Below are 25264 nucleotides of genomic sequence, written 5' to 3'. Positions count from 1 at the left end.
AGAGAGAGGTAGACACAGAGAGAGAGAGAGAGAGAGAGAGGTAGACACAGAGAGAGAGAGAGAGAGAGAGAGAGGTAGACACAGAGAGAGAGAGAGAGAGAGAGAGAGGTAGACACAGAGAGAGAGAGGTAGACAGAGAGAGAGAGAGAGAGGTAGACACAGAGAGAGAGAGAGAGGTAGACAGAGAGAGAGAGAGAGAGAGAGGTAGACACAGAGAGAGAGAGGTAGACACAGAGAGAGAGAGGTAGACAGAGAGAGAGAGAGAGAGAGAGAGGTAGACACAGAGAGAGAGAGAGAGAGGTAGACAGAGAGAGAGAGAGAGAGAGAGAGGTAGACACAGAGAGAGAGAGAGAGAGGTAGACACAGAGAGAGAGAGAGAGAGAGAGAGAGAGGTAGACACAGAGAGAGAGAGGTAGACAGAGAGAGAGAGAGAGAGGTAGACACAGAGAGAGAGAGAGAGAGAGAGGTAGACACAGAGAGAGAGAGGTAGACAGAGAGAGAGAGAGAGAGGTAGACAGAGAGAGAGAGAGAGAGAGAGGTAGACACAGAGAGAGAGAGGTAGACACAGAGAGAGAGAGGTAGACACAGAGAGAGAGAGGTAGACAGAGAGAGAGAGAGAGAGAGAGAGGTAGACACAGAGAGAGAGAGAGAGAGGTAGACAGAGAGAGAGAGAGAGGTAGACAGAGAGAGAGAGAGAGGTAGACAGAGAGAGAGAGAGAGAGAGAGAGAGAGGTAGACAGAGAGAGAGAGAGAGGTAGACAGAGAGAGAGAGAGAGGTAGACAGAGAGAGAGAGAGAGAGAGAGAGAGAGAGAGAGAGAGAGAGAGAGAGGTAGACACAGAGAGAGAGAGGTAGACAGAGAGAGAGAGAGAGAGAGAGAGAGAGAGAGAGAGAGAGAGGTAGACACAGAGAGAGAGAGAGAGAGGGAGGGAGGGAGGGGAGGGAATGCGGTTACTCCATTTTAGAAGTTGCATAATGGAGATCCACCGCTCGTGTGTCCTGTCCTCCTGACCGCTGGCCACTCTGCTGGTCAGTGTAGAACTGACTGCAGACAGATTGGCTCTTTAAAGTCGACCTCAAATCAAAATAACAGTCTTTATTTTATGTTCTTGGTCATTTTAAGCACAGTACACTGGTGTCGCGGCATTCGGAGACCAGATTCCTGTGTCTGTCTCTTTAAATCAGCGCTGTGTAAGATTTTGTGGTGTTACAGTAAAACAGGTGTCGCTGTTGAGTGAGGAGAATATGAACAGGCTAAAACCTGGTGGGCGTGTTCTGCTGCTGCGAGTCGCCTGTAAAGCCTGAAATAATCATTTAAAATCAGAGGCGTCGAGTTTTCACACCACGTCGTACGTCTTTATGCATTAACGTCACACAGACTCTAAAAGAAGGTCCGGCTCGATGTTTCGGCCTCAAATGACCGCAATCATCATCACACTGATGAAGATGTGATGGCAGTAGATTCACTCGCGTCCTCAGACGCTCCTTCTCTTTTCATCATACTCTGATCAGATTCATCCACTCGTGATGGATGATCCTACATAGCCTGCGTTTAGACGTCGTCTGACGTTTGGCTTTACGATGTTTTTCATTTCATCTTATTCTTCTCTTTTATTCTTATTGTTCTGCCCAAAGTTTCGTCTCCAGATTGTCCCGTCTGATTGTGTGATTTGGGCTTACATACAGCTTTTTGATTAGATGCTGTAGCCGTCATTGAATTCTGATTCAACCCCCCCCCAGCTACAGACCAGCTACAGACCAGCTACTGACCAGCTACTGACCAGCTACTGTACTTCTGCTTTTTCCCATCCCTCGTTCCTCACGTAGACTCCCATTCATTTTCGCCACCACACAAACTCTATTACTTCTTGGTCCCACAGCCACCAAACTACATGTAGTCACTCAGGGCAGGACCTCAGACTCTAATACACAGCCACACTGACCTGCACTCCTCTATATGTTGTTTTTTCATCCCTCATTCCTCACGTAGAGTCCCATTCATCTTTAGCAACACCCCAGGCATCATGGCACCTGCCCATCAGCAATGTGGATTGTGTAGAATTGAGATATAACCACTGTCCCATGGATTGTTCTTGGGGTAGGAGAGCCGGAGAGCACATTGTGTTGCATTGCATGCTGGGGACTGTAGTGCAACAAGTTGTGAAACGAGCTCATGTTATAATAAAACATTAAAATATTTTTGTGGGCCTGAAAGGATGATGTTGTTGCCACATGGAGCATAGATTAATACATATTTACAAGTCACTGTTTCCCTTTGTATTTATGCCTTATAACTGCTTATTAACGACCTTTAAGGTGTGTATGACCTGCCTAATGAACATTTAATTAAGCTGTTTTTAAACCATTTGTAAAAGCTTTATAATGGAAGTCTTATTCTAAAGCGGTGCCTTGATTTGAAGTGAGATTAAAAGTCCTAAGACGTATGAAATTCATCTTGAATATCCTGCGGTCAACCTGTGTACTTTTGTGTTTGTGGTCAGAAGGTTCGCTGGTTAAATGCCGGCTATTTTGGAGGTTCTGTGCCATGAAGGGCCCTTCAGTGGTCAAGGCGGCCGTGGCCGTAGCGCCATTGGTCGGAGACGTGAATTCGGGCTTTCACTCACTTTACTAAGTAAGAATCATGATGTAAACGTTAGAAAGTCTACATGTGAGTGTTTAACCTCAAAGTTGCTGGATAAGCCCTCGTCTGCAGTTGTTGTTGAGTACAGCGCATCGCCCTCGGCCTTGTCTTTGTCGTCCGTCTCTGATCCCTCGTTCTTTCCTCTCCTCTCTCTCTCCGCAGTGTGTCCGTCCTCCTGTAAGCACCGCGCCTGTACCAAGGATAACCAGTGCTGCCACGATCAGTGCCTGGGCGGCTGCCTGGAGCCGAACTCTCCCAGCAAATGCGTGGCCTGCAGGAACTTCCTCCACCAGGGGGTGTGTGTGGAGAGGTGTCCCCCGGGGTTCTACACCTTCAAAGGCTGGAGATGTGTGGACTTCGCCTTCTGCCAGGCTCTGCACAACAAGTGCAAGCAGGGCAAGCAGGGCAAGGGCGGCGAGTGCCACGAGTACGTCATCCACCATGGGGCGTGCATCCCAGAGTGCCCGTCAGGATACACCACCATCAACTCCACCACGTGAGTACAGACATGGGGACGCGCAGCGAGGAGACCCTCATATTCACAGCCTCCAAGCTGTATTAATTCACTGATAGCTGTGTAGATCAGGGTTTCTCAGCCACTGGCCCGAAGCGCCCTCTGGTGGTCCTTGGGCCTGTAATAAGGGGGAGCAAGTGGTCTAGTGGCCCCTAATTCTTCAGTGATATGAAGCTGAAGTCTGTTCCACCTTAAATGGTGCAGCATCTCTGGTGCCTGATGAGCCAGAGTGTAACCACAACTCCATTTAAGGTGGAACGGGAAATTGAAGTGCCGGTTTTACGGATCCACCAATCAGCTGATCTTCTCCTCGTAGTGTTTTCTGGAGACGCATCTAAAGCGTCCACATATCCTTTCATGTTTTCCGTGGTGATTCTGGTCTGCTGTGTTGGTGTTTATCCTCCTGCAGGGCTCTATCTGCAGAGGGGCTCTTCTCAATGATACAGGACAATGCTTTGTATTGTAATACCTTTATAAAGGGTTTATTAATCATTTCAAATTAGAAATCAGAAAGTGATCCGTTCCAGATAAACATCCTCTTGTGGTACGGCCCGACTCGCCGCGCCTCATCCTGGTCGGCTGCGGTTTATCAGCAGATTTGAACTATATGCAAATGAGCGCATAATGTTTTATTGTTTGTCTTGTTTTAACTGATATCATTGGTCGAACAGTGGTTTGAGGGTCAGAGGTCAATCATTTTCATCCCTAATTTGTGTTAATTATGGCATTTTCAAAAAGGAACATCATAAAAGCTTCGGTTTTGTTTTGTTTCATGATTTATGAAGCCTAACGTTTCTTCCCCGCTGAACTGACCTGTAGTTGCCACATGTTTGACCTCGCCACACCCCGCTATATGAGAGAGCGCGAGTGACCGGGGTTAGCCGTGTTAAAGCTCGGACAGCAGACACGCAAATCACTGCAGCTGGACGGTCGCTGTGCTGTGGTTCCTTCTGCCTTTTGCTGGAAAACAGCAGTTACGACACTCCAACCCTGCTGCCGTCTGTCTGTCTGCCTGTCTGTCTGCGTGTTTGTGGGTGTTGGTTGTCAGGTTTCTGGCTGCGTGACCAACAGACAGACGGACACACCCGTTTTTCCAGGGTTTGTTGAGACGCCGTGCTGTGCCGTCGGATTTAGAGCTGTGTAACCAGGAGTCTGACAGTTTTATCAGTATTGTGATGAATACTGACCATCCTTTTCTGGGTATATCTATATGTTTGATCAGTTCTTAATCAATACTGTCCAGCTTATACAGAGAGTATAAGTAGTCCTGTTTAGCTGGATTTGGTGCAGAGCGTGAAGCCTTGAATTAAAGTTTGTACTCATCGTTTTTGATCGTATTTTTTAGGGGCGCATCGATAGTAATACTGCTATGGGAAATCGGTACGGTGCTCATTTACTCATTCTCTTAAACGCACTGATACTGGTATCCCAGAACCATGTGCCGTGAGCGGAGTGTAGCTGGCGCTAGGGCTGAACGGTTTGGGAAAAGTCGGGATTATTGTCTTTAAGGAATAAGTGTTTTTTCACCAAGAAGTTCAGAATATCCACCTTTTCAGGCTTAAGGCTAAAAACCTCGAGCCAAGCTGCCAGTAAGTTGTGATGTCGCAACACATGAAGGTTTGGCTGCATCTGATTGGTCTAAGTCATCTGCAGACAGACTTAAAACGGAGGGCAATATTTTGGATAATGTAGCCGATAATTTTAAGAGTAGCAGCTCTTGCGATTTAGGAGATTGCGCTCTTAAATTGCGACTTCGATATAAAAACGTTTAGTCTTTCAGCCCTAGTTGCCACGCTAATGAACCAACTCTGTGAAAGAGGGTCTGCTCACACAGGGAGGAGTTACTGGCTCCGTCACAGTCGGGCACAAAGCCATCTTTCCACCATGGCAGATTCCCACCAGGATGCACTGAGATTTTAGGCGGGTGGAGACTTGTAGGCCAACAAAACGGAGGAGAAAAAGTCGACGTTTGCTACCAAAGTCCGTATGTAAGACTTTACTCTGTTTGGTTGAATAAAACTGAGAGATATAAATGGTAAATAAATGAATTAAATAAATTAATCATTCACAATGTGCATCCCAGTGTTCAGTTTTTCTAAGATTTAAGTAGCAACAGACAAAACAGAACCTGTAGTGCCACGTATAGAAATACTGTGTTAATACGTCTACAGTTGCATTCATTTCTGTTCAATGTTTTACAAACTGCGCTGCGTTAAACAGGCCTGATAATGTTCAGTTTTCAGCGCAACACCTTGTTAGTCAGTGATCTTTAAGCACTGAGGATAATCACGATATGATCTGAAAATTGTATTGTTGCATAGATCATCACGATAAAAGGTAGAGCTCTAATTTACAGCTGGCTTTTCATGGGCTCAGGTGAAACATCTGTTCAGTTTATCTGACTTGCTCTGTCGTTTGACTCGAGCTAAAGTCACAGGTAACAAACTAACCTGCAGTAAACTGTAAAAACACAGAGGTGATGAGGCGTAAGTGCACACTCACACGCAGTCCTGCGCACCGATCTGCAGTAATGAAGTCAGATGAACGGTGTGTTTGGTGTCAGTGGGGTGACTTGTGTGCAGCTGTGCTCAGCCAATAAGCTAAAATCACTGCCATAAATAGTGAAACCGTAACAGGTGTTATGAAGGAGGTGGTACTGTGGTTGGAAAATGAGTAGGAAAAGCTTGTAATGCTCAGCTTGGAGTTTGTTGACAAGGGAAGCTCCGCCCCTCAGTCGGATTTTCAGTGCTTTATCCAGATTTTGACGTTTATGTTCGTGTTCCTGTGTTGAGCGTTTCTGGGCTTGAAGTAAGAAGCTACTGCAGCGTTAGGAAGGACCCGTTTCTGTCCAGCTGCTCTAATTAGATGAAAGTGCGGAACGTTCTGTCCTTCATTTCCTGCGAGATTACAGCAAACAAAGAGAGCAGCAGAGCGGAGCTCATAAACACGATTACGGCGCTCAGGGTGACGAGGCCGTCTGCACGTTCCTGCCTCAGGTGAGCCAAGAGAGAGTTCAGGTCACAGAGCGCTGTTTGTGTCAACATCTCTCCAAACCCGGTATCCCTCTGCTGCTCCAAACCCGGTACCCCTCTGCTGCTCCAAACCCGGTACCCCTCTGCTGCTCCAAACCCGGTACCCCTCTGCTGCTCCAAACCCGGTATCCCTCTGCTGCTCCAAACCCGGTATCCCTCTGCTGCTCCAAACCCGGTATCCCTCTGCTGCTCCAAACCCGGTACCCCTCTGCTGCTCCAAACCCGGTACCCCTCTGCTGCTCCAAACCCGGTACCCCTCTGCTGCTCCAAACCCGGTACCCCTCTGCTGCTCCAAACCCGGTATCCCTCTGCTGCTCCAAACCCGGTATCCCTCTGCTGCTCCAAACCCGGTATCCCTCTGCTGCTCCAAACCCGGTACCCCTCTGCTGCTCCAAACCCGGTACCCCTCTGCTGCTCCAAACCCGGTACCCCTCTTTTTGGGGGGTACTCGGAGGGGTTTCGGTTGTACTGGGAGGAGAAGGAAACTTCTTTTGAGAGCCAAAAAAACCTGATTAAGCTGTAACGTTGAGTTTTTTGCAAGCCATCAAAGAACAGATGATCATTGTATTATGATCATGTATTAAAACCCCTTGTGTTGTTTGTCTCTGCAGGTTGAACTGCACTCCCTGTGCGGGGTTGTGTCCTAAAGTGTGTATGGGGCTGAAGACGGTGGACTCTGTGACGGCAGCGCAGGCGCTCAGAGGCTGCACGGTGCTGAACGGCAGCCTGGTCATCAACATCAGAGGAGGAAGTGCGTCACACATCATTCCATTAATATATGGGCTCTGTGCTCAGCTGAAATATTGGCTATATAAAAATAACAGTAGTTGGCGAACGAGAGGAGAAATCACAGCCCAAACGTACTGTATTAATGTAGACTCTGTGGACGAAAACAACCGCAAGTTATGTAACACAGCAAACCAGCCTTCAGATCTAGATCTCATCGTGACACTAGAGTTTATGATGTCTACACCGGAAACACAGACCCATCAGAAAATAGCTGCATTACTGACGGGACTGCTCGTTTTGAGACGTTTAATTAATAGTATTATTATACCGCCCCTTGGTGTTGCGCCATCTGGTAAGTCTATCTAATGAAGCAGCTATATATCAGCCAGTCACACAAAGCAGACGGTGCTCATCTCTAGGTTCCAGAAGGGTCATAGAGATCCTGCCTTTTCTCAGCTTCAGTGAGGAGTCTCTCCTCTTCCATTTTAAGTTGGAATGACGGAGCGCTGGTCTTCCGCGCACAGCTTGTCTCAAGTCGCTTACCATTTGGGCAGCTGCTGAGCTCCACCTACTTTAACAGGAAGGTTTCGTTTGACCTGCAAACCCACCAATCACACGTCGTTGTTTAAGCGTGCTAAGTAGGGGCAGGAGTTTTTCAGAGCAGTGCTTCAACAAAAACTGGCCCGCAGGAAACAAAGTGCCATATGCAAGTATATGTAGTTCAGACTGTTTCAGATAACATGCCTGAAACCTTTTTAAAGGTGCAGTGAAGATCACAAGGGGAACTTTGATCTACTTTGACCTGCTGTGTTTAAACGACGTCAACCGCAGCTCTGAATAGCGAAGGCATTTATACACAGATCCACACACAGCGCATGGTAAACGGCTGTAGGCAGGTGGAAAGCAGAAAGAAGAGCTCCTCTTCAGGAGCTGACAGAGGAGGCGCCGAGTCCTTCTCTGAAAGGCCGCTGGTGACTAGTTCGACGAAAAATTAGCTTTCTGTCCAGCCGAGGAGCCCAGATAGGTGTGGGAGGGAGTCGAGCTGGACGATATGGCACAAAACATACGACCAGAATGGTTAGAAATTGTGCAGGAAGAGTCGGGAGACTGGAGCCTCAGCGCTGACGGAGAATCATGTAGGGGTGCAGCTTTATGAGTCTATCAACAGGCCAACAAGAACGATCTGGGATCCTGATATACATTGAGAACGGTGGCAGAGGAAGAAGAGGAGTTTAAGGAGAGGCAAGCAGGCGAAGAAGAAAGAGGGGATGAGGGTCATTTCAATATGAGCAAAGGTGTGAGACGATTATCAGTTTTCAAAAGGCCGTTTAATAAAACTCTACAGCCGGTTTGGTGAAGACCATAAGAAAATAACGTGTTGAGAGATGAACGTTAGGAAGGACAATAACCTGTTAAATTTACTCTCACACTGCTTGAAGCCGTTTACATGGTAAATATTTATTTAGCACATGTGCATCACAATATTTATCACGTGCATATCGATACCACATACGTATTGCAGTGCCACATGATATCGTGCATCGCAATATCTATCACGTTTATTTACCATATGCATCGCATTATGTATCACAGTGTTTCATTTTTGATGAGTTAGAACAGGAAAAGTTTTTTTCCCAGTCATGCCAGATTAAAAACCAGTGTGAAATATTTCAAATAGTGTTTTTTTGTGCTGTATTGCTCCAAATATAGCTAAACAGGGCTAATTGTGCTCTGCTTGTGATGAAACATGGATCAGTTTTGTTTAAGTACTGATGGAGAAGCATGTTGTGCATCACAGTAGTGATATGATATCGTCATGTTGCCCCGATATTGTCTGTGAATGTAGCAGTAAAACCTCTTTTCTCATTCCTGCAGATAACATAGCGGCGGAGCTGGAGGCCAACCTGGGTCAGCTGGAGGAGATCACGGGCCATCTGACCGTCCGCCGCTCGTACGCCCTCGTCTCCCTCTCTTTCCTCCGCAAACTCAGGCTCATCCGCGGAGAGACGCAGGAAGTCGAGTAAGACCCCCCGTCACGTTTAACACCCCCTGTAACCTTCATCGTAACATTAGACATTAGGCTGAAATCTTTAAGGTGAATACTTTGCTCTGCTTATGCTGAAAAGCACAGTCGGCACTTTTAAATAACGTAAAAAGGTTAAAAATGAACTTTCGTGACATTTACAGGGAGTCATATGCAAAACTTTTATAAAAACTAAGTGACGGAAAACGCACACCTGCACGTTTTAACACGCAGTGAGTTAAAGGTGTTGGGGGAAAAATAAAGTGTGGCACACATTGTTTCATGTTTGATTTTTATAGTATGTCAATTTCAGGAAATACATTTAAAATTGTGCTAATTTTGCAGAAAAATGCGTATTTGTGTGTTTTCTCTGTAGAGAATGTAACTTTTCTCAACATCATCACTGGTGATGTTGGGTTTTCTGAGCAGCAGGAGGGAAAGTGGGATGATTCAAACCTTAAAAACACTAGAAACGTCAAACAAGCCAGATATGATCAAAACTAATAAAAGCAAAAATAATAAGCGCCTCCGTCCGTCTCCGAGGTAACGCTGCCGAGCTTCATGCTCAGACCTCCAGGCATTTCATTTCTTTTTTTATGATATTTAATTTCCTGTTTCGTGTCCGTCTCTTAAAGGAACTACTCGTTCTACGCCCTGGATAACCAGAATCTGCGGCAGCTCTGGGATTGGTCCAAACACAACCTGACCATCCTGCAGGGCCGCATTTTCTTCCACCACAACTCCAAACTCTGCATGGCTGAAATACACAAGATGGTGAACATGACGGGGGCCAAAGACCGACAGGTCAAGAACGACATCGCCTCCAAAACCAACGGAGACCAGGCGTCCTGTGAGGAAACCATGCAGACACTCATAAACATATAATTAAACACTGAACAAAACAAATCAGCGTAGAAGGCAGGGACACTGCACCTCATCGCTGTCAAAAGAAAATAAACCTTGTACACTATATTTCCAAAAGTTTTCACTCCCCCATCCAAATCATTGAGTTCAGGTGTTCCAGTCACTTCCATGGCCACAGGTGTATAAAGCCGAGCCCCTCGGCCTGCAGACTGCTTCTACAGACATTAGTGAAAGAATGGGTCGCTCTCAGGAGCTCAGTGAATTCCAGCGTGGTGCCGTGATCGGACGCCACCTGTGCAGCAAGTCCAGTCGTGAAATTTCCTCACTACTAAATATTCCACAGTCCACTGTCAGTGGGATTATAACAAAGTGGAAGCGATTGGGAACGACAGCAGCTCAGCCACGAAGTGGTCGGTCACGTAAAATGACAGAGCGGTCAGCGGATGCTGAGGGGCATAGTGCGCAGAGGTCACCGACTTTCTGCAGAGTCCATCACTACAGACCTCCAAACTTCATGTGGCCTTCAGATCAGCTGAAGAACAGCGTAGAGAGAGCTTCATGGAATGGGTTTCCATGGCCGAGCAGCTGCATCCAAGCCTTACATCACCAAGCGCAGTGCAAAGCGTGGAATGCAGTGGTGTAAAGCGCCGCCACTGGACTCTAGAGCAGTGGAGACGTGTTCTCTGGAGTGACCAATCACGCTTCCCTGTCTGGGAATCTGATGGACGAGTCTGGGTTTGGAGGTTGCCAGGAGACGGTACTTGTCTGACTACATTGTGCTAGTGTAAAGTTTGGTGGAGGGGGGATCATGGTGTGGGGGTGTTTTTCAGGAGTTGGGCTCGGCCCCTTAGTTCCAGTGAAAGGAGCTCTTAAAGCTTCAGCACCAAGAGATTCTGGACAATTTCATGGTCTCAACTTTGTGGGAACAGTTTGGGGACGGCCCCTTCCTGTTCCAACATGACTGACCACCAGTGCACAAAGCAGGTCCATAAAGACGTGGATGAGCCAGTTTGGTGTGGAAGAACTTGACTGGCCTGCACAGAGTCCTGACCTCATCCCCATAGAACACCTTTGGGATGAATTAGAGTGGAGACTGTGAGCCAGACCTTCTCATCCAACATCAGTGTCTGACCTCACAAATGTGCTTCTGGAAGAACGGTCAGAAATTCCCATAAACCCTCCTAACCTTGTGGAAAGACTTCCCAGAAGAGCTGAAGCTGTTGTAGCTGCAAAGGGTGGGCCGACATCATATTAAACCCTATGGATTAAGAATGGGACGTCACTCAAGTTCATTTGCGTGTGAATCCAGATGAGAGAATACTTTTGGAAATATAGTGCATCTCCAAAACAGAAACTTCACAGGACGAGGAAAACGTTCTTAACTCGTGATGTGAGTTGAAGTTTTTATTCCAGTTAACTTTGGGCTGGTTCTGTTGGTCGGTTCGTTATGAAATGCTCACACACTGTGAAGTTCAGCTCGTACTTTCGTAATTATAGCAAAAAGCAACAAAAGTGGAGGCACAAAGTTTCATTCCGACAGCGACGATATGCCTGAATACGCAGAGGCGTCGTGCAGATTGATTGTCTTCTCATCACAGATCACAGAGAAAGAAAACACAAGAAGATAAAATAAATACAAACTATTATGTAATAAATAAACTCTGTACGAAATACAACAACAACCACCATTCGAGAAAACAGAGAAGCTGTTGGTCCACAGCTGCAGTTATAATTTAAGTTCTGTAGAGAACCAGAGAAGGTTCTGCTATTCTTATGATGTCATACTTGCACACTTAAGAAAGATGCTTCTTCAAAGGCTCTTCAGTAAAGAGGATGGTTCTATATAGAACCGTGAACGCATGATTGAAAGGTTCTTTGCATGTTGAGAGAGTTCTTCAGATCAACGGATGAAGTGTTGTTCCATATAAAACCATTTTAAAAAGGGCTTTGTCCAGCACCAGCAAGAGTTGACATCATTGACATCGTAACAATAGCAGAACCCTTTTTGTTTCTACGTAGAACCCTTTTTCGAAAAAGGTTCTATGTAGAACCAACTACAGCAGTCCGTAATTTGCAAGCTGAAGAACTATTTAATCATGCAGAAGATTCTTAAAGAGTTGATTGTTCAATATAGAATCACTTTCTTTACTGAAGAATTGTCTTTTTTAAGAGTGTGTAACTATAGAACAACCTTTTTTGGTTCTTCATTGAACCATTTAAAAAAAAATAAAAAATTTTAAATTCTGCATAGAACCACATATACAACACATTTTCCATCAACCTGAAAAGCCACTTGAAGTATGAAAATGGTTCTAAATAGAACCTTTGCCTTTACTGAGCGCCTTTGGAGAACCATCTTTTGTTAAATGTGTACAGATTTAAAGTGGCTGTGCATGTAAAGTAAGGCAGTATATATAAAGCATATAAAGTAACCTCTGCCCTCTCTTTCTGGATGAATATGCAAATGAGTTTAGCGTGTCACCTCTTTGATATGCGCTAGCTGTTAGCTACATTAGCCTCGTAGCCCCAGCGCTATAGCTAAAGAGGCGAACTGATCGTCCGATTGGCTGATTGACTGCACTTGTGTTAAAGGAGGAGGAGTTTAAATGAGGTTTTTTGGTTTAAGCCCATGTTCAGAGCTCAGGGCTGCATCTGATGCTTGTGTTCTGGCTCCTCAGGTGAGAACCAGACGCTGAAGTTCACGACGATCCGCACACTGTCCGACAAAATCATCATCAAATGGGAGGCGTTCTGGCCTCCAGACTTCAGAGACCTGCTGGGCTTCATGGTTATGTACAAGGAAGCGTAAGTGACTCTGAGCTCTTCTCCAGTGCAGGCAGATGTTTTGGTCATTAGTATCAGATTTTTAAAGCCTGATCCAGGTGAGATCCTGTATTAACCCTCTGGGGTCTGAGGGCTTTTTCTTCATTTTTACATATATTCTTAAATTTGCATTTAAATGCGCTTGCATATGACTTGATGCCCACATGACCTGGAGCTCTGTGTACAGGGATAATTCAGCGCTGAAGCTGGAAAAAATGAAATCCGGTTTTAGAAATTCTTCATATCTCTTGTGGAAACAGCTTTACTCATGTGGATGAACTGTTTTGGTGCATAAAAGTTTCAGGATCACAAAATAAAATGAATAAAACAGCAGATAAAAGTTCTCCACATCACTGCTTTCCAAACCCGCTGCAGCAGCTTCAGCAGCTGGAAACTCTCTGACGCCGTTTCACACGAGTCTCTGATGTGGACTGAATGAAGAATGAAGGGTTTCCGGCGTGACGGTCAGTCCTTAGTGATCTCCCGAGTGTCCGTCGGCCAGTTTCACACAGAATGTAGACGGACACACGAATCCAGCAGCTCCACACGGTGAGAGGCAGATGACGTGTATCTCAGCCCCTCTTCACAGGCTCATAACTCCGGATGTGAGTCTCGTAGGATCTTGTGATGAGATGGAATGGAAAGGGCGGCTCTACGGATTCAGGAAGGGTTTGAACTGGATTCCTGAGCTGGATCACCACAAAGGTGTTAATTCAGACACAGAGAAACATCCGATTTTGTCGACCCCAGAGGGTTAAGGCCATTTCACCCCACTGGGGTCTTGACTCTACTTTCATTCAGCAGCGAGTATCTCCAGGAAACGAGTGATGTGAGACTGTATCATTAGTAACTAGTCAGAAATTAATTGTAGGTGCCATCTAATTTACCCACTCATCCCTGATGTGGTCATGTTTGGTGTCCTAATTTTGCTGCTCTTGTTCAGTGCTGGAGATTATTGTTGCTAACAAACGTTGGAAGTCAATAGTCACCCAAATCTTTTCTAGAAAAACCTGACTAAAGCTTCCCTCAACCCACTCAAGCTACATCCAGGTCTTCATTAAGGTGGAGCAGGCTTGTGGTTGTGGTTTAGGACGCAGTGTGTTGCAGACATGAGCAGAGCTGTGCTGAGTTCTGAAGTCCTGAATGTCATTCAGGTCAAGGTCACAGTAAGTGGCCACATTTACAAGCCTGTTCACCTCATTTAAGGTCTGGATGTGCTCGTTCAGCCGGCGGAGAGAAGCTTTGTGGATGTATTTTCAGAGAAAGATCTGGATGACTTTGTGTTTATTAGCTTAGTCTCGTATCTCCACCACTAATCTAAAAAAGCTGTGGACACTGTACATGAGCACATCTGGGATAAATGTAAAATTTTTGCCGTTATTATTTACACTCGGTTACTGTGAGTTATAATCGTTGTCGTTAGCGTGTTTAGTTGTGTGCTGTTTCTGTTGGTGTGTTTGTCATTAAGGCGGCGGTCAGGTTGCCAAACCCAGCCAGGCTGTTAGTGTAGAGACCTGCTGGCGTGTGATTCTGTGTGGTGTTCTCTGCCCGCCGTCCAGGCCCTACAGGAACGTGACGGAGTTTGACGGGCAGGACGCCTGCGGCTCTAACAGCTGGGTGATCGCAGACGTGGACCCGCCGCTCAGAGCCACGGAAGGTAAAGAGCAGCAGGAGCCGGGATACCTCATCCTGGGCCTCAAGCCCTGGACGCAGTACGCCATCATGGTGAAAACTCAGCTCTCCGCTTCAGATGAACACCAGGTCCACGGAGCCAAGAGCGAAATCATCTACATCCGCACCGATGCCACCAGTAAGCGTTCGGGATTCAAATAACACAGTTGGGGATGACTGAAATGGCTAACAGTGAAAACACACACACACACACACACACACCCAGAAACACACACACACACACACACCCAGAAACACACACACACACACACACACACACACACACACACACACCCAGAAACACACACACACAACCACCCAGAAACACACACACACACACCCACACACACAACCACCCAGAAACACACACACACACACACACACCCACCCAGAAACACACACACACACACACACCCACCCAGAAACACACACACACACACACACACACACACCCAGAAACACACACACACAACCACCCAGAAACACACACACACACCCAGAAACACACACACCCAGAAACACACACACCCAGAAACACACACACACACACCCAGAAACACACACACACACACACCCACCCAGAAACACACACACACACACACCCAGAAACACACACACACACACACACACACACCCAGAAACACACACACCCACCCAGAAACACACACACACACCCAGAAACACACACACACACACACACACACCCAGAAACACACACACACACACACAGAAACACAAACACACACCCACACACACCCCCACCCAGAAACACACACACACACCCAGAAACACACACACACACACACACACACACACACACCCAGAAACACACACACACACACACCCAGAAACACACACACACCCAGAAACACACACACACACACAGAAACACAAACACACACCCACACACACCCCCACCCAGAAACACACACCCACACACACACACCCACCCAGAAACACACACCCACACACACACACCCACCCAGAAACACACACACACACACACACCCAGAAACACACACACACACCCACCCAGAAACACACACACACACCCACCCAGAAACACACACACACACACCCAGAAACACACACACACACACACACACCCAGAAACACACACACACACACACACACACACACCCAGAAACACACACACACACACACACAGAAACACACACACACACCCACCCAGAAACACACACCCACACACACCCCCACCCAGAAACACACACCCACACACACACCCACCCAGAAACACACACACACACACCCAGAAACACACACACACACACACACCCACCCAGAAACACACACACACACACACACACACCCAGAAACACACACACACACACACCCCCAGAAACACACACACACACACATTCACATTTTATTTTTTATGGTATTTTGGCTGACGCTCTTATCCAGGGTGACTTACAATGGGTGGGGATTGAACCCCAGTCTACAGTGTTGAAGGCAGAGGTGTCCCCCACTACACTAACCAAACACACATATAAATAAACAAACAAACAAATAAATAAATAAAAATAAGAGAGAGAGAGAGAGATTATATGTGAAGTCTACATTAAGTCGAGTTCTCTGTTTATCATTCTGATTAATGATAATGAAATGAATTGACTAAAGCAGAATAAAGTGAATACAAAGGGAGGAAGTTGCTCTGAATGAGCGATAATCTGAATGTTGTGCTGGATGTGATGTTGCTCTCTGAGAAGCATTAGCGCTGTTACAGTGAGGTGACTGTGATCTGCTGTGATGTTTAGATGTTTGAAGCTTTGCTGAAGTGAATAATCACACCGTACCCCTTCTCTCTGTTTTGTGTGCCACACGCGTCTTCTGTTGTTGTTCCAGAGCCGTCGGTGCCGCTGGATCCCATCTCCTCCTCTAACTCCTCCTCTCAGATCATCCTGAAGTGGAAGCCGCCCAACGACCCCAACGGGAACATCACTCACTACCTGGTGTACTGCCAGCAGCAGCCCGAGGCCAGCGAGCTCTACAAGTTCGACTACTGTCAGAAAGGTCAGCACACGGCTCGACACACACACACACACACACACACACGCGCGCGCACACATACACACACACACACACACCCCCTATGTGTATACACACTCTCGTGTGTACACTCACACACACACGCGCGCGCACACATACACACACACACACACCCTATGTGTATACACACTCTCGTGTGTACACTCACACACACACACATACATACACCTTTGTTTACACACACTCTCACACACACTCATATACACGCACACTCGCTCACATACACCCACCCACATCCACACACACAGTCTCTCGCTCTCTCTCTGTCTCTCACTCACACACACACACTCACTCACTCTCACACTCATACACACACACCTATGTGTATACGCTCTCGCGTGCACACTCAAACACACACACGCACGCCTTTATTTACACACATACACTCAAACAAGCACACTCTTACACACACACTGCCTCTCACACACACCCTCCCATATCCACCCACACACCACACACACACGCACACACACACACACACTCAAGCGGTTTAGCTCTTCGATTACATCTGCTATTTTAACAGTGTTCAAATATTCCAGCCAAGCTTGAGCGACGTGTAAGAGTGGCTGGTGTGACGTAGAGCTCAGTGTCGGAGTGTCACCGCTGCATTGAGGTGGAATGAGAATACAAGCTAACTTCTAATCTCTCTCACTGTCTGAGACTCCATTACAATCAACTAACCCACACTGCACCTTTAAAGCCCTGAAATACCACTTGGGTGTAACATTTACAGCTTGTCTGATGGTTCTTATGTTTAAATGTGTGGGTTTATGCATCAGTTCACAGTAACCGACCCAGAACACTGCCAGCCCCCGGGAATTCCCCCCCGCGCTCCTGATTACCTTCTGTTGGGCCTGGAAAAAAATGTGGATTACAGACTAAACCAGACTTTACTGAAGTGCATCCGTTTGTGTTTTCAGGTATGAAGCTGCCGTCTCGAGCTCCGACGCAGGTGGACAGTGGAGAGGAGCAGAAGTGGAATCAGACGGAGGAGCATGGCCAGGCGGGGCGCTGCTGTGCCTGTCCTAAAACAGAGAAACAGCTGAAGAAGGAAGCTGAGGAGTCAGAGTACCGTAAAACCTTTGAGAATTACCTGCACAACGAGGTGTTCAGGATCAGGTAACCTCACCTGCGCTGTGCTGATTGCTTCTAGATTTGATTTGATGAATTGAACTAGAATAGAAGCCGTATCGCCCCCTACGCTTCCTGTAGTGTATTACAGTCTGTCAGAGCGACTGTGTGGATCATATGAACATTATAGAGCTTTTTAAATGAAACAGTAGAAGCCGTATCACCCCCTACGCTTCCTGTAGTGTATTACAGTCTGTCAGAGCGACTGTGTGGATCATATGAACATTATAGAGCTTTTTAAATGAAACAGTAGAAGCCGTATCGCCCCCTACGCTTCCTGTAGTGTATTACAGTCTGTCAGAGCGACTGTGTGGATCATATGAACATTATAGAGCTTTTTAAATGAAACAGTAGAAGCCGTATCGCCCCCTACGCTTCCTGTAGTGTATTACAGTCTGTCAGAGCGACTGTGTGGATCATATGAACATTATAGAGCTTTTTAAATGAAACAGTAGAAGCCGTATCGCCCCCTACGCTTCCTGTAGTGTATTACAGTCTGTCAGAGCGACTGTGTGGATCATATGAACATTATAGAGCTTTTTAAATGAAACAGTAGAAGCCGTATCGCCCCCTACGCTTCCTGTAGTGTATTGCAGTCTGTCAGAGCGACTGTGTGGATCATATGAACATTATAGAGCTTTTTAAATGAGACAGTAGAAGCCGTATCGCCCCCTACGCTTCCTGTAGTGTATTACAGTCTGTCAGAGCGACTGTGTGGATCATATGAACATTATAGAGCTTTTTAAATGAAACAGTAGAAGCCGTATCGCCCCCTACGCTTCCTGTAGTGTATTACAGTCTGTCAGAGCGACTGTGTGGATCATATGAACATTATAGAGCTTTTTAAATGAAACAGTAGAAGCCGTATCGCCCCCTACGCTTCCTGTAGTGTATTACAGTCTGTCAGAGCGACTGTGTGGATCATATGAACATTATAGAGCTTTTTAAATGAAACAGTAGAAGCCGTATCGCCCCCTACGCTTCCTGTAGTGTATTACAGTCTGTCAGAGCGACTGTGTGGATCATATGAACATTATAGAGTTTTTTAAATGAAACAGTAGAAGCCGTATCGCCCCCTACGCTTCCTGTAGTGTATTACAGTCTGTCAGAGCGACTGTGTGGATCATATGAACATTATAGAGCTTTTTAAATGAAACAGTAGAAGCCGTATCGCCCCCTACGCTTCCTGTAGTGTATTACAGTCTGTCAGAGCGACTGTGTGGATCATATGAACATTATAGAGCTTTTTAAATGAAACAGTAGAAGCCGTATCGCCCCCTACGCTTCCTGTAGTGTATTACAGTCTGTCAGAGCGACTGTGTGGATCATATGAACATTATAGAGCTTTTTAAATGAAACAGTAGAAGCCGTATCGCCCCCTACGCTTCCTGTAGTGTATTACAGTCTGTCAGAGCGACTGTGTGGATCATATGAACATTATAGAGCTTTTTAAATGAAACAGTAGAAGCCGTATCGCCCCCTACGCTTCCTGTAGTGTATTACAGTCTGTCAGAGCGACTGTGTGGATCATATGAACATTATAGAGCTTTTTAAATGAAACAGTAGAAGCCGTATCGCCCCCTACGCTTCCTGTAGTGTATTACAGTCTGTCAGAGCGACTGTGTGGATCATATGAACATTATAGAGCTTTTTAAATGAAACAGTAGAAGCCGTATCGCCCCCTACGCTTCCTGTAGTGTATTACAGTCTGTCAGAGCGACTGTGTGGATCATATGAACATTATAGAGCTTTTTAAATGAAACAGTAGAAGCCGTATCGCCCCCTACGCTTCCTGTAGTGTATTACAGTCTGTCAGAGCGACTGTGTGGATCATATGAACGTTATTGAGCTTTTTAAATGAAACAGTAGAAGCCGTATCGCCCCCTACGCTTCCTGTAGTGTATTACAGTCTGTCAGAGTGACTGTGTGGATCATATGAACATTATAGAGCTTTTTAAATGAAACAGTAGAAGCCGTATCGCCCCCTACGCTTCCTGTAGTGTATTACAGTCTGTCAGAGCGACTGTGTGGATCATATGAACATTATAGAGCTTTTTAAATGAAACAGTAGAAGCCGTATCGCCCCCTACGCTTCCTGTAGTGTATTACAGTCTGTCAGAGTGACTGTGTGGATCATATGAACATTATAGAGCTTTTTAAATGAAACAGTAGAAGCCGTATCGCCCCCTACGCTTCCTGTAGTGTATTACAGTCTGTCAGAGCGACTGTGTGGATCATATGAACATTATAGAGCTTTTTAAATGAAACAGTAGAAGCCGTATCGCCCCCTACGCTTCCTGTAGTGTATTACAGTCTGTCAGAGCGACTGTGTGGATCATATGAACATTATAGAGCTTTTTAAATGAAACAGTAGAAGCCGTATCGCCCCCTACGCTTCCTGTAGTGTATTACAGTCTGTCAGAGCGACTGTGTGGATCATATGAACATTATAGAGCTTTTTAAATGAAACAGTAGAAGCCGTATCGCCCCCTACGCTTCCTGTAGTGTATTACAGTCTGTCAGAGCGACTGTGTGGATCATATGAACATTATAGAGCTTTTTAAATGAAACAGTAGAAGCCGTATCGCCCCCTACGCTTCCTGTAGTGTATTACAGTCTGTCAGAGCGACTGTGTGGATCATATGAACATTATAGAGCTTTTTAAATGAAACAGTAGAAGCCGTATCGCCCCCTACGCTTCCTGTAGTGTATTACAGTCTGTCAGAGCGACTGTGTGGATCATATGAACATTATAGAGCTTTTTAAATGAAACAGTAGAAGCCGTATCGCCCCCTACGCTTCCTGTAGTGTATTACAGTCTGTCAGAGCGACTGTGTGGATCATATGAACATTATAGAGTTTTTTAAATGAAACAGTAGAAGCCGTATCGCCCCCTACGCTTCCTGTAGTGTATTACAGTCTGTCAGAGCGACTGTGTGGATCATATGAACATTATAGAGCTTTTTAAATGAAACAGTAGAAGCCGTATCGCCCCCTACGCTTCCTGTAGTGTATTACAGTCTGTCAGAGCGACTGTGTGGATCATATGAACATTATAGAGCTTTTTAAATGAAACAGTAGAAGCCGTATCGCCCCCTACGCTTCCTGTAGTGTATTACAGTCTGTCAGAGCGACTGTGTGGATCATATGAACATTATAGAGCTTTTTAAATGAAACAGTAGAAGCCGTATCGCCCCCTACGCTTCCTGTAGTGTATTACAGTCTGTCAGAGCGACTGTGTGGATCATATGAACATTATAGAGCTTTTTAAATGAAACAGTAGAAGCCGTATCGCCCCCTACGCTTCCTGTAGTGTATTACAGTCTGTCAGAGCGACTGTGTGGATCATATGAACATTATAGAGCTTTTTAAATGAAACAGTAGAAGCCGTATCGCCCCCTACGCTTCCTGTAGTGTATTACAGTCTGTCAGAGCGACTGTGTGGATCATATGAACATTATAGAGCTTTTTAAATGAAACAGTAGAAGCCGTATCGCCCCCTACGCTTCCTGTAGTGTATTACAGTCTGTCAGAGCGACTGTGTGGATCATATGAACATTATAGAGCTTTTTAAATGAAACAGTAGAAGCCGTATCGCCCCCTACGCTTCCTGTAGTGTATTACAGTCTGTCAGAGCGACTGTGTGGATCATATGAACGTTATTGAGCTTTTTAAATGAAACAGTAGAAGCCGTATCGCCCCCTACGCTTCCTGTAGTGTATTACAGTCTGTCAGAGTGACTGTGTGGATCATATGAACATTATAGAGCTTTTTAAATGAAACAGTAGAAGCCGTATCGCCCCCTACGCTTCCTGTAGTGTATTACAGTCTGTCAGAGCGACTGTGTGGATCATATGAACATTATAGAGCTTTTTAAATGAAACAGTAGAAGCCGTATCGCCCCCTACGCTTCCTGTAGTGTATTACAGTCTGTCAGAGCGACTGTGTGGATCATATGAACATTATAGAGCTTTTTAAATGAAACAGTAGAAGCCGTATCGCCCCCTACGCTTCCTGTAGTGTATTACAGTCTGTCAGAGCGACTGTGTGGATCATATGAGCATTATAGAGCTTTTTAAATGAAACAGTAGAAGCCGTATCGCCCCCTACGCTTCCTGTAGTGTATTACAGTCTGTCAGAGCGACTGTGTGGATCATATGAACATTATAGAGCTTTTTAAATGAAACAGTAGAAGCCGTATCGCCCCCTACGCTTCCTGTAGTGTATTACAGTCTGTCAGAGCGACTGTGTGGATCATATGAACATTATAGAGCTTTTTAAATGAAACAGTAGAAGCCGTATCGCCCCCTACGCTTCCTGTAGTGTATTACGGTCTGTCAGAGCGACTGTGTGGATCATATGAACATTATAGAGCTTTTTAAATGAAACAGTAGAAGCCGTATCGCCCCCTACGCTTCCTGTAGAGTATTACGGTCTGTCAGAGCGACTGTGTGGATCATATGAACATTATAGAGCTTTTTAAATGAAACAGTAGAAGCCGTATCGCCCCCTACGCTTCCTGTAGTGTATTACAGTCTGTCAGAGCGACTGTGTGGATCATATGAACATTATAGAGCTTTTTAAATGAAACAGTAGAAGCCGTATCGCCCCCTACGCTTCCTGTAGTGTATTACAGTCTGTCAGAGCGACTGTGTGGATCATATGAACATTATAGAGCTTTTTAAATGAAACAGTAGAAGCCGTATCGCCCCCTACGCTTCCTGTAGAGTATTACAGTCTGTCAGAGCGACTGTGTGGATCATATGAACATTATAGAGCTTTTTAAATGAAACAGTAGAAGCCGTATCGCCCCCTACGCTTCCTGTAGTGTATTACAGTCTGTCAGAGCGACTGTGTGGATCATATGAACATTATAGAGCTTTTTAAATGAAACAGTAGAAGCCGTATCGCCCCCTACGCTTCCTGTAGTGTATTACAGTCTGTCAGAGCGACTGTGTGGATCATATGAACATTATAGAGCTTTTTAAATGAAACAGTAGAAGCCGTATCGCCCCCTACGCTTCCTGTAGTGTATTACAGTCTGTCAGAGCGACTGTGTGGATCATATGAACATTATAGAGCTTTTTAAATGAAACAGTAGAAGCCGTATCGCCCCCTACGCTTCCTGTAGTGTATTACAGTCTGTCAGAGCGACTGTGTGGATCATATGAACATTATAGAGCTTTTTAAATGAAACAGTAGAAGCCGTATCGCCCCCTACGCTTCCTGTAGTGTATTACAGTCTGTCAGAGCGACTGTGTGGATCATATGAACATTATAGAGCTTTTTAAATGAAACAGTAGAAGCCGTATCGCCCCCTACGCTTCCTGTAGTGTATTACAGTCTGTCAGAGCGACTGTGTGGATCATATGAACATTATAGAGCTTTTTAAATGAAACAGTAGAAGCCGTATCGCCCCCTACGCTTCCTGTAGTGTATTACAGTCTGTCAGAGCGACTGTGTGGATCATATGAACATTATAGAGCTTTTTAAATGAAACAGTAGAAGCCGTATCGCCCCCTACGCTTCCTGTAGTGTATTACAGTCTGTCAGAGCGACTGTGTGGATCATATGAACATTATAGAGCTTTTTAAATGAAACAGTAGAAGCCGTATCGCCCCCTACGCTTCCTGTAGTGTATTACAGTCTGTCAGAGCGACTGTGTGGATCATATGAACATTATAGAGCTTTTTAAATGAAACAGTAGAAGCCGTATCGCCCCCTACGCTTCCTGTAGTGTATTACAGTCTGTCAGAGCGACTGTGTGGATCATATGAACATTATAGAGCTTTTTAAATGAAACAGTAGAAGCCGTATCGCCCCCTACGCTTCCTGTAGTGTATTACAGTCTGTCAGAGCGACTGTGTGGATCATATGAACATTATAGAGCTTTTTAAATGAAACAGTAGAAGCCGTATCGCCCCCTACGCTTCCTGTAGTGTATTACAGTCTGTCAGAGCGACTGTGTGGATCATATGAACATTATAGAGCTTTTTAAATGAAACAGTAGAAGCCGTATCGCCCCCTACGCTTCCTGTAGTGTATTACAGTCTGTCAGAGCGACTGTGTGGATCATATGAACATTATAGAGCTTTTTAAATGAAACAGTAGAAGCCGTATCGCCCCCTACGCTTCCTGTAGTGTATTACAGTCTGTCAGAGCGACTGTGTGGATCATATGAACGTTATAGAGCTTTTTAAATGAAACAGTAGAAGCCGTATCGCCCCCTACGCTTCCTGTAGTGTATTACAGTCTGTCAGAGCGACTGTGTGGATCATATGAACGTTATTGAGCTTTTTAAATGAAACAGTAGAAGCCGTATCGCCCCCTACGCTTCCTGTAGTGTATTACAGTCTGTCAGAGCGACTGTGTGGATCATATGAACATTATAGAGCTTTTTAAATGAAACAGTAGAAGCCGTATCGCCCCCTACGCTTCCTGTAGTGTATTACAGTCTGTCAGAGCGACTGTGTGGATCATATGAACATTATAGAGCTTTTTAAATGAAACAGTAGAAGCCGTATCGCCCCCTACGCTTCCTGTAGTGTATTACAGTCTGTCAGAGCGACTGTGTGGATCATATGAGCATTATAGAGCTTTTTAAATGAAACAGTAGAAGCCGTATCGCCCCCTACGCTTCCTGTAGTGTATTACAGTCTGTCAGAGCGACTGTGTGGATCATATGAGCATTATAGAGCTTTTTAAATGAAACAGTAGAAGCCGTATCGCCCCCTACGCTTCCTGTAGTGTATTACAGTCTGTCAGAGCGACTGTGTGGATCATATGAACATTATAGAGCTTTTTAAATGAAACAGTAGAAGCCGTATCGCCCCCTACGCTTCCTGTAGTGTATTACAGTCTGTCAGAGCGACTGTGTGGATCATATGAACATTATAGAGCTTTTTAAATGAAACAGTAGAAGCCGTATCGCCCCCTACGCTTCCTGTAGTGTATTACAGTCTGTCAGAGCGACTGTGTGGATCATATGAACATTATAGAGCTTTTTAAATGAAACAGTAGAAGCCGTATCGCCCCCTACGCTTCCTGTAGTGTATTACAGTCTGTCAGAGCGACTGTGTGGATCATATGAACATTATAGAGCTTTTTAAATGAAACAGTAGAAGCCGTATCGCCCCCTACGCTTCCTGTAGTGTATTACAGTCTGTCAGAGCGACTGTGTGGATCATATGAACATTATAGAGCTTTTTAAATGAAACAGTAGAAGCCGTATCGCCCCCTACGCTTCCTGTAGTGTATTACGGTCTGTCAGAGCGACTGTGTGGATCATATGAACATTATAGAGCTTTTTAAATGAAACAGTAGAAGCCGTATCGCCCCCTACGCTTCCTGTAGAGTATTACGGTCTGTCAGAGCGACTGTGTGGATCATATGAACATTATAGAGCTTTTTAAATGAAACAGTAGAAGCCGTATCGCCCCCTACGCTTCCTGTAGTGTATTACAGTCTGTCAGAGCGACTGTGTGGATCAGATGAACATTATAGAGCTTTTTAAATGAAACAGTAGAAGCCGTATCGCCCCCTACGCTTCCTGTAGTGTATTACAGTCTGTCAGAGTGACTGTGTGGATCATATGAACATTATAGAGCTTTTTAAATGAAACAGTAGAAGCCGTATCGCCCCCTACGCTTCCTGTAGTGTATTACAGTCTGTCAGAGCGACTGTGTGGATCATATGAACATTATAGAGCTTTTTAAATGAAACAGTAGAAGCCGTATCGCCCCCTACGCTTCCTGTAGTGTATTACGG

The 25264-nt window shown here is 45.5% G+C and overlaps 1 protein-coding gene across 1 annotated transcript in view; it reads left to right on the top strand.

Annotated features, from left to right (window-relative positions):
- Positions 1-25264, top strand: part of insra (insulin receptor a) — a 99766-nt gene that overhangs the window by 58135 nt on the left and 16367 nt on the right. Inside the window, exons 3-10 of the mRNA XM_037533124.1 lie at positions 2803-3136; positions 6798-6937; positions 8791-8935; positions 9574-9788; positions 12481-12607; positions 14185-14435; positions 16163-16330; positions 17287-17485. Of these exons, the coding sequence (XP_037389021.1) occupies positions 2803-3136; positions 6798-6937; positions 8791-8935; positions 9574-9788; positions 12481-12607; positions 14185-14435; positions 16163-16330; positions 17287-17485 (1579 nt within the window). The remainder of the gene's footprint in view (positions 1-2802; positions 3137-6797; positions 6938-8790; positions 8936-9573; positions 9789-12480; positions 12608-14184; positions 14436-16162; positions 16331-17286; positions 17486-25264) is intronic.

Source organism: Pygocentrus nattereri, chromosome 2, assembly GCF_015220715.1.
Source record: "Pygocentrus nattereri isolate fPygNat1 chromosome 2, fPygNat1.pri, whole genome shotgun sequence".
Lineage (NCBI taxonomy): Eukaryota > Metazoa > Chordata > Actinopteri > Characiformes > Serrasalmidae > Pygocentrus > Pygocentrus nattereri.
Note: the sequence above shows the minus strand (reverse complement) of the source record. Positions and strands in the feature narration are given on the sequence as shown.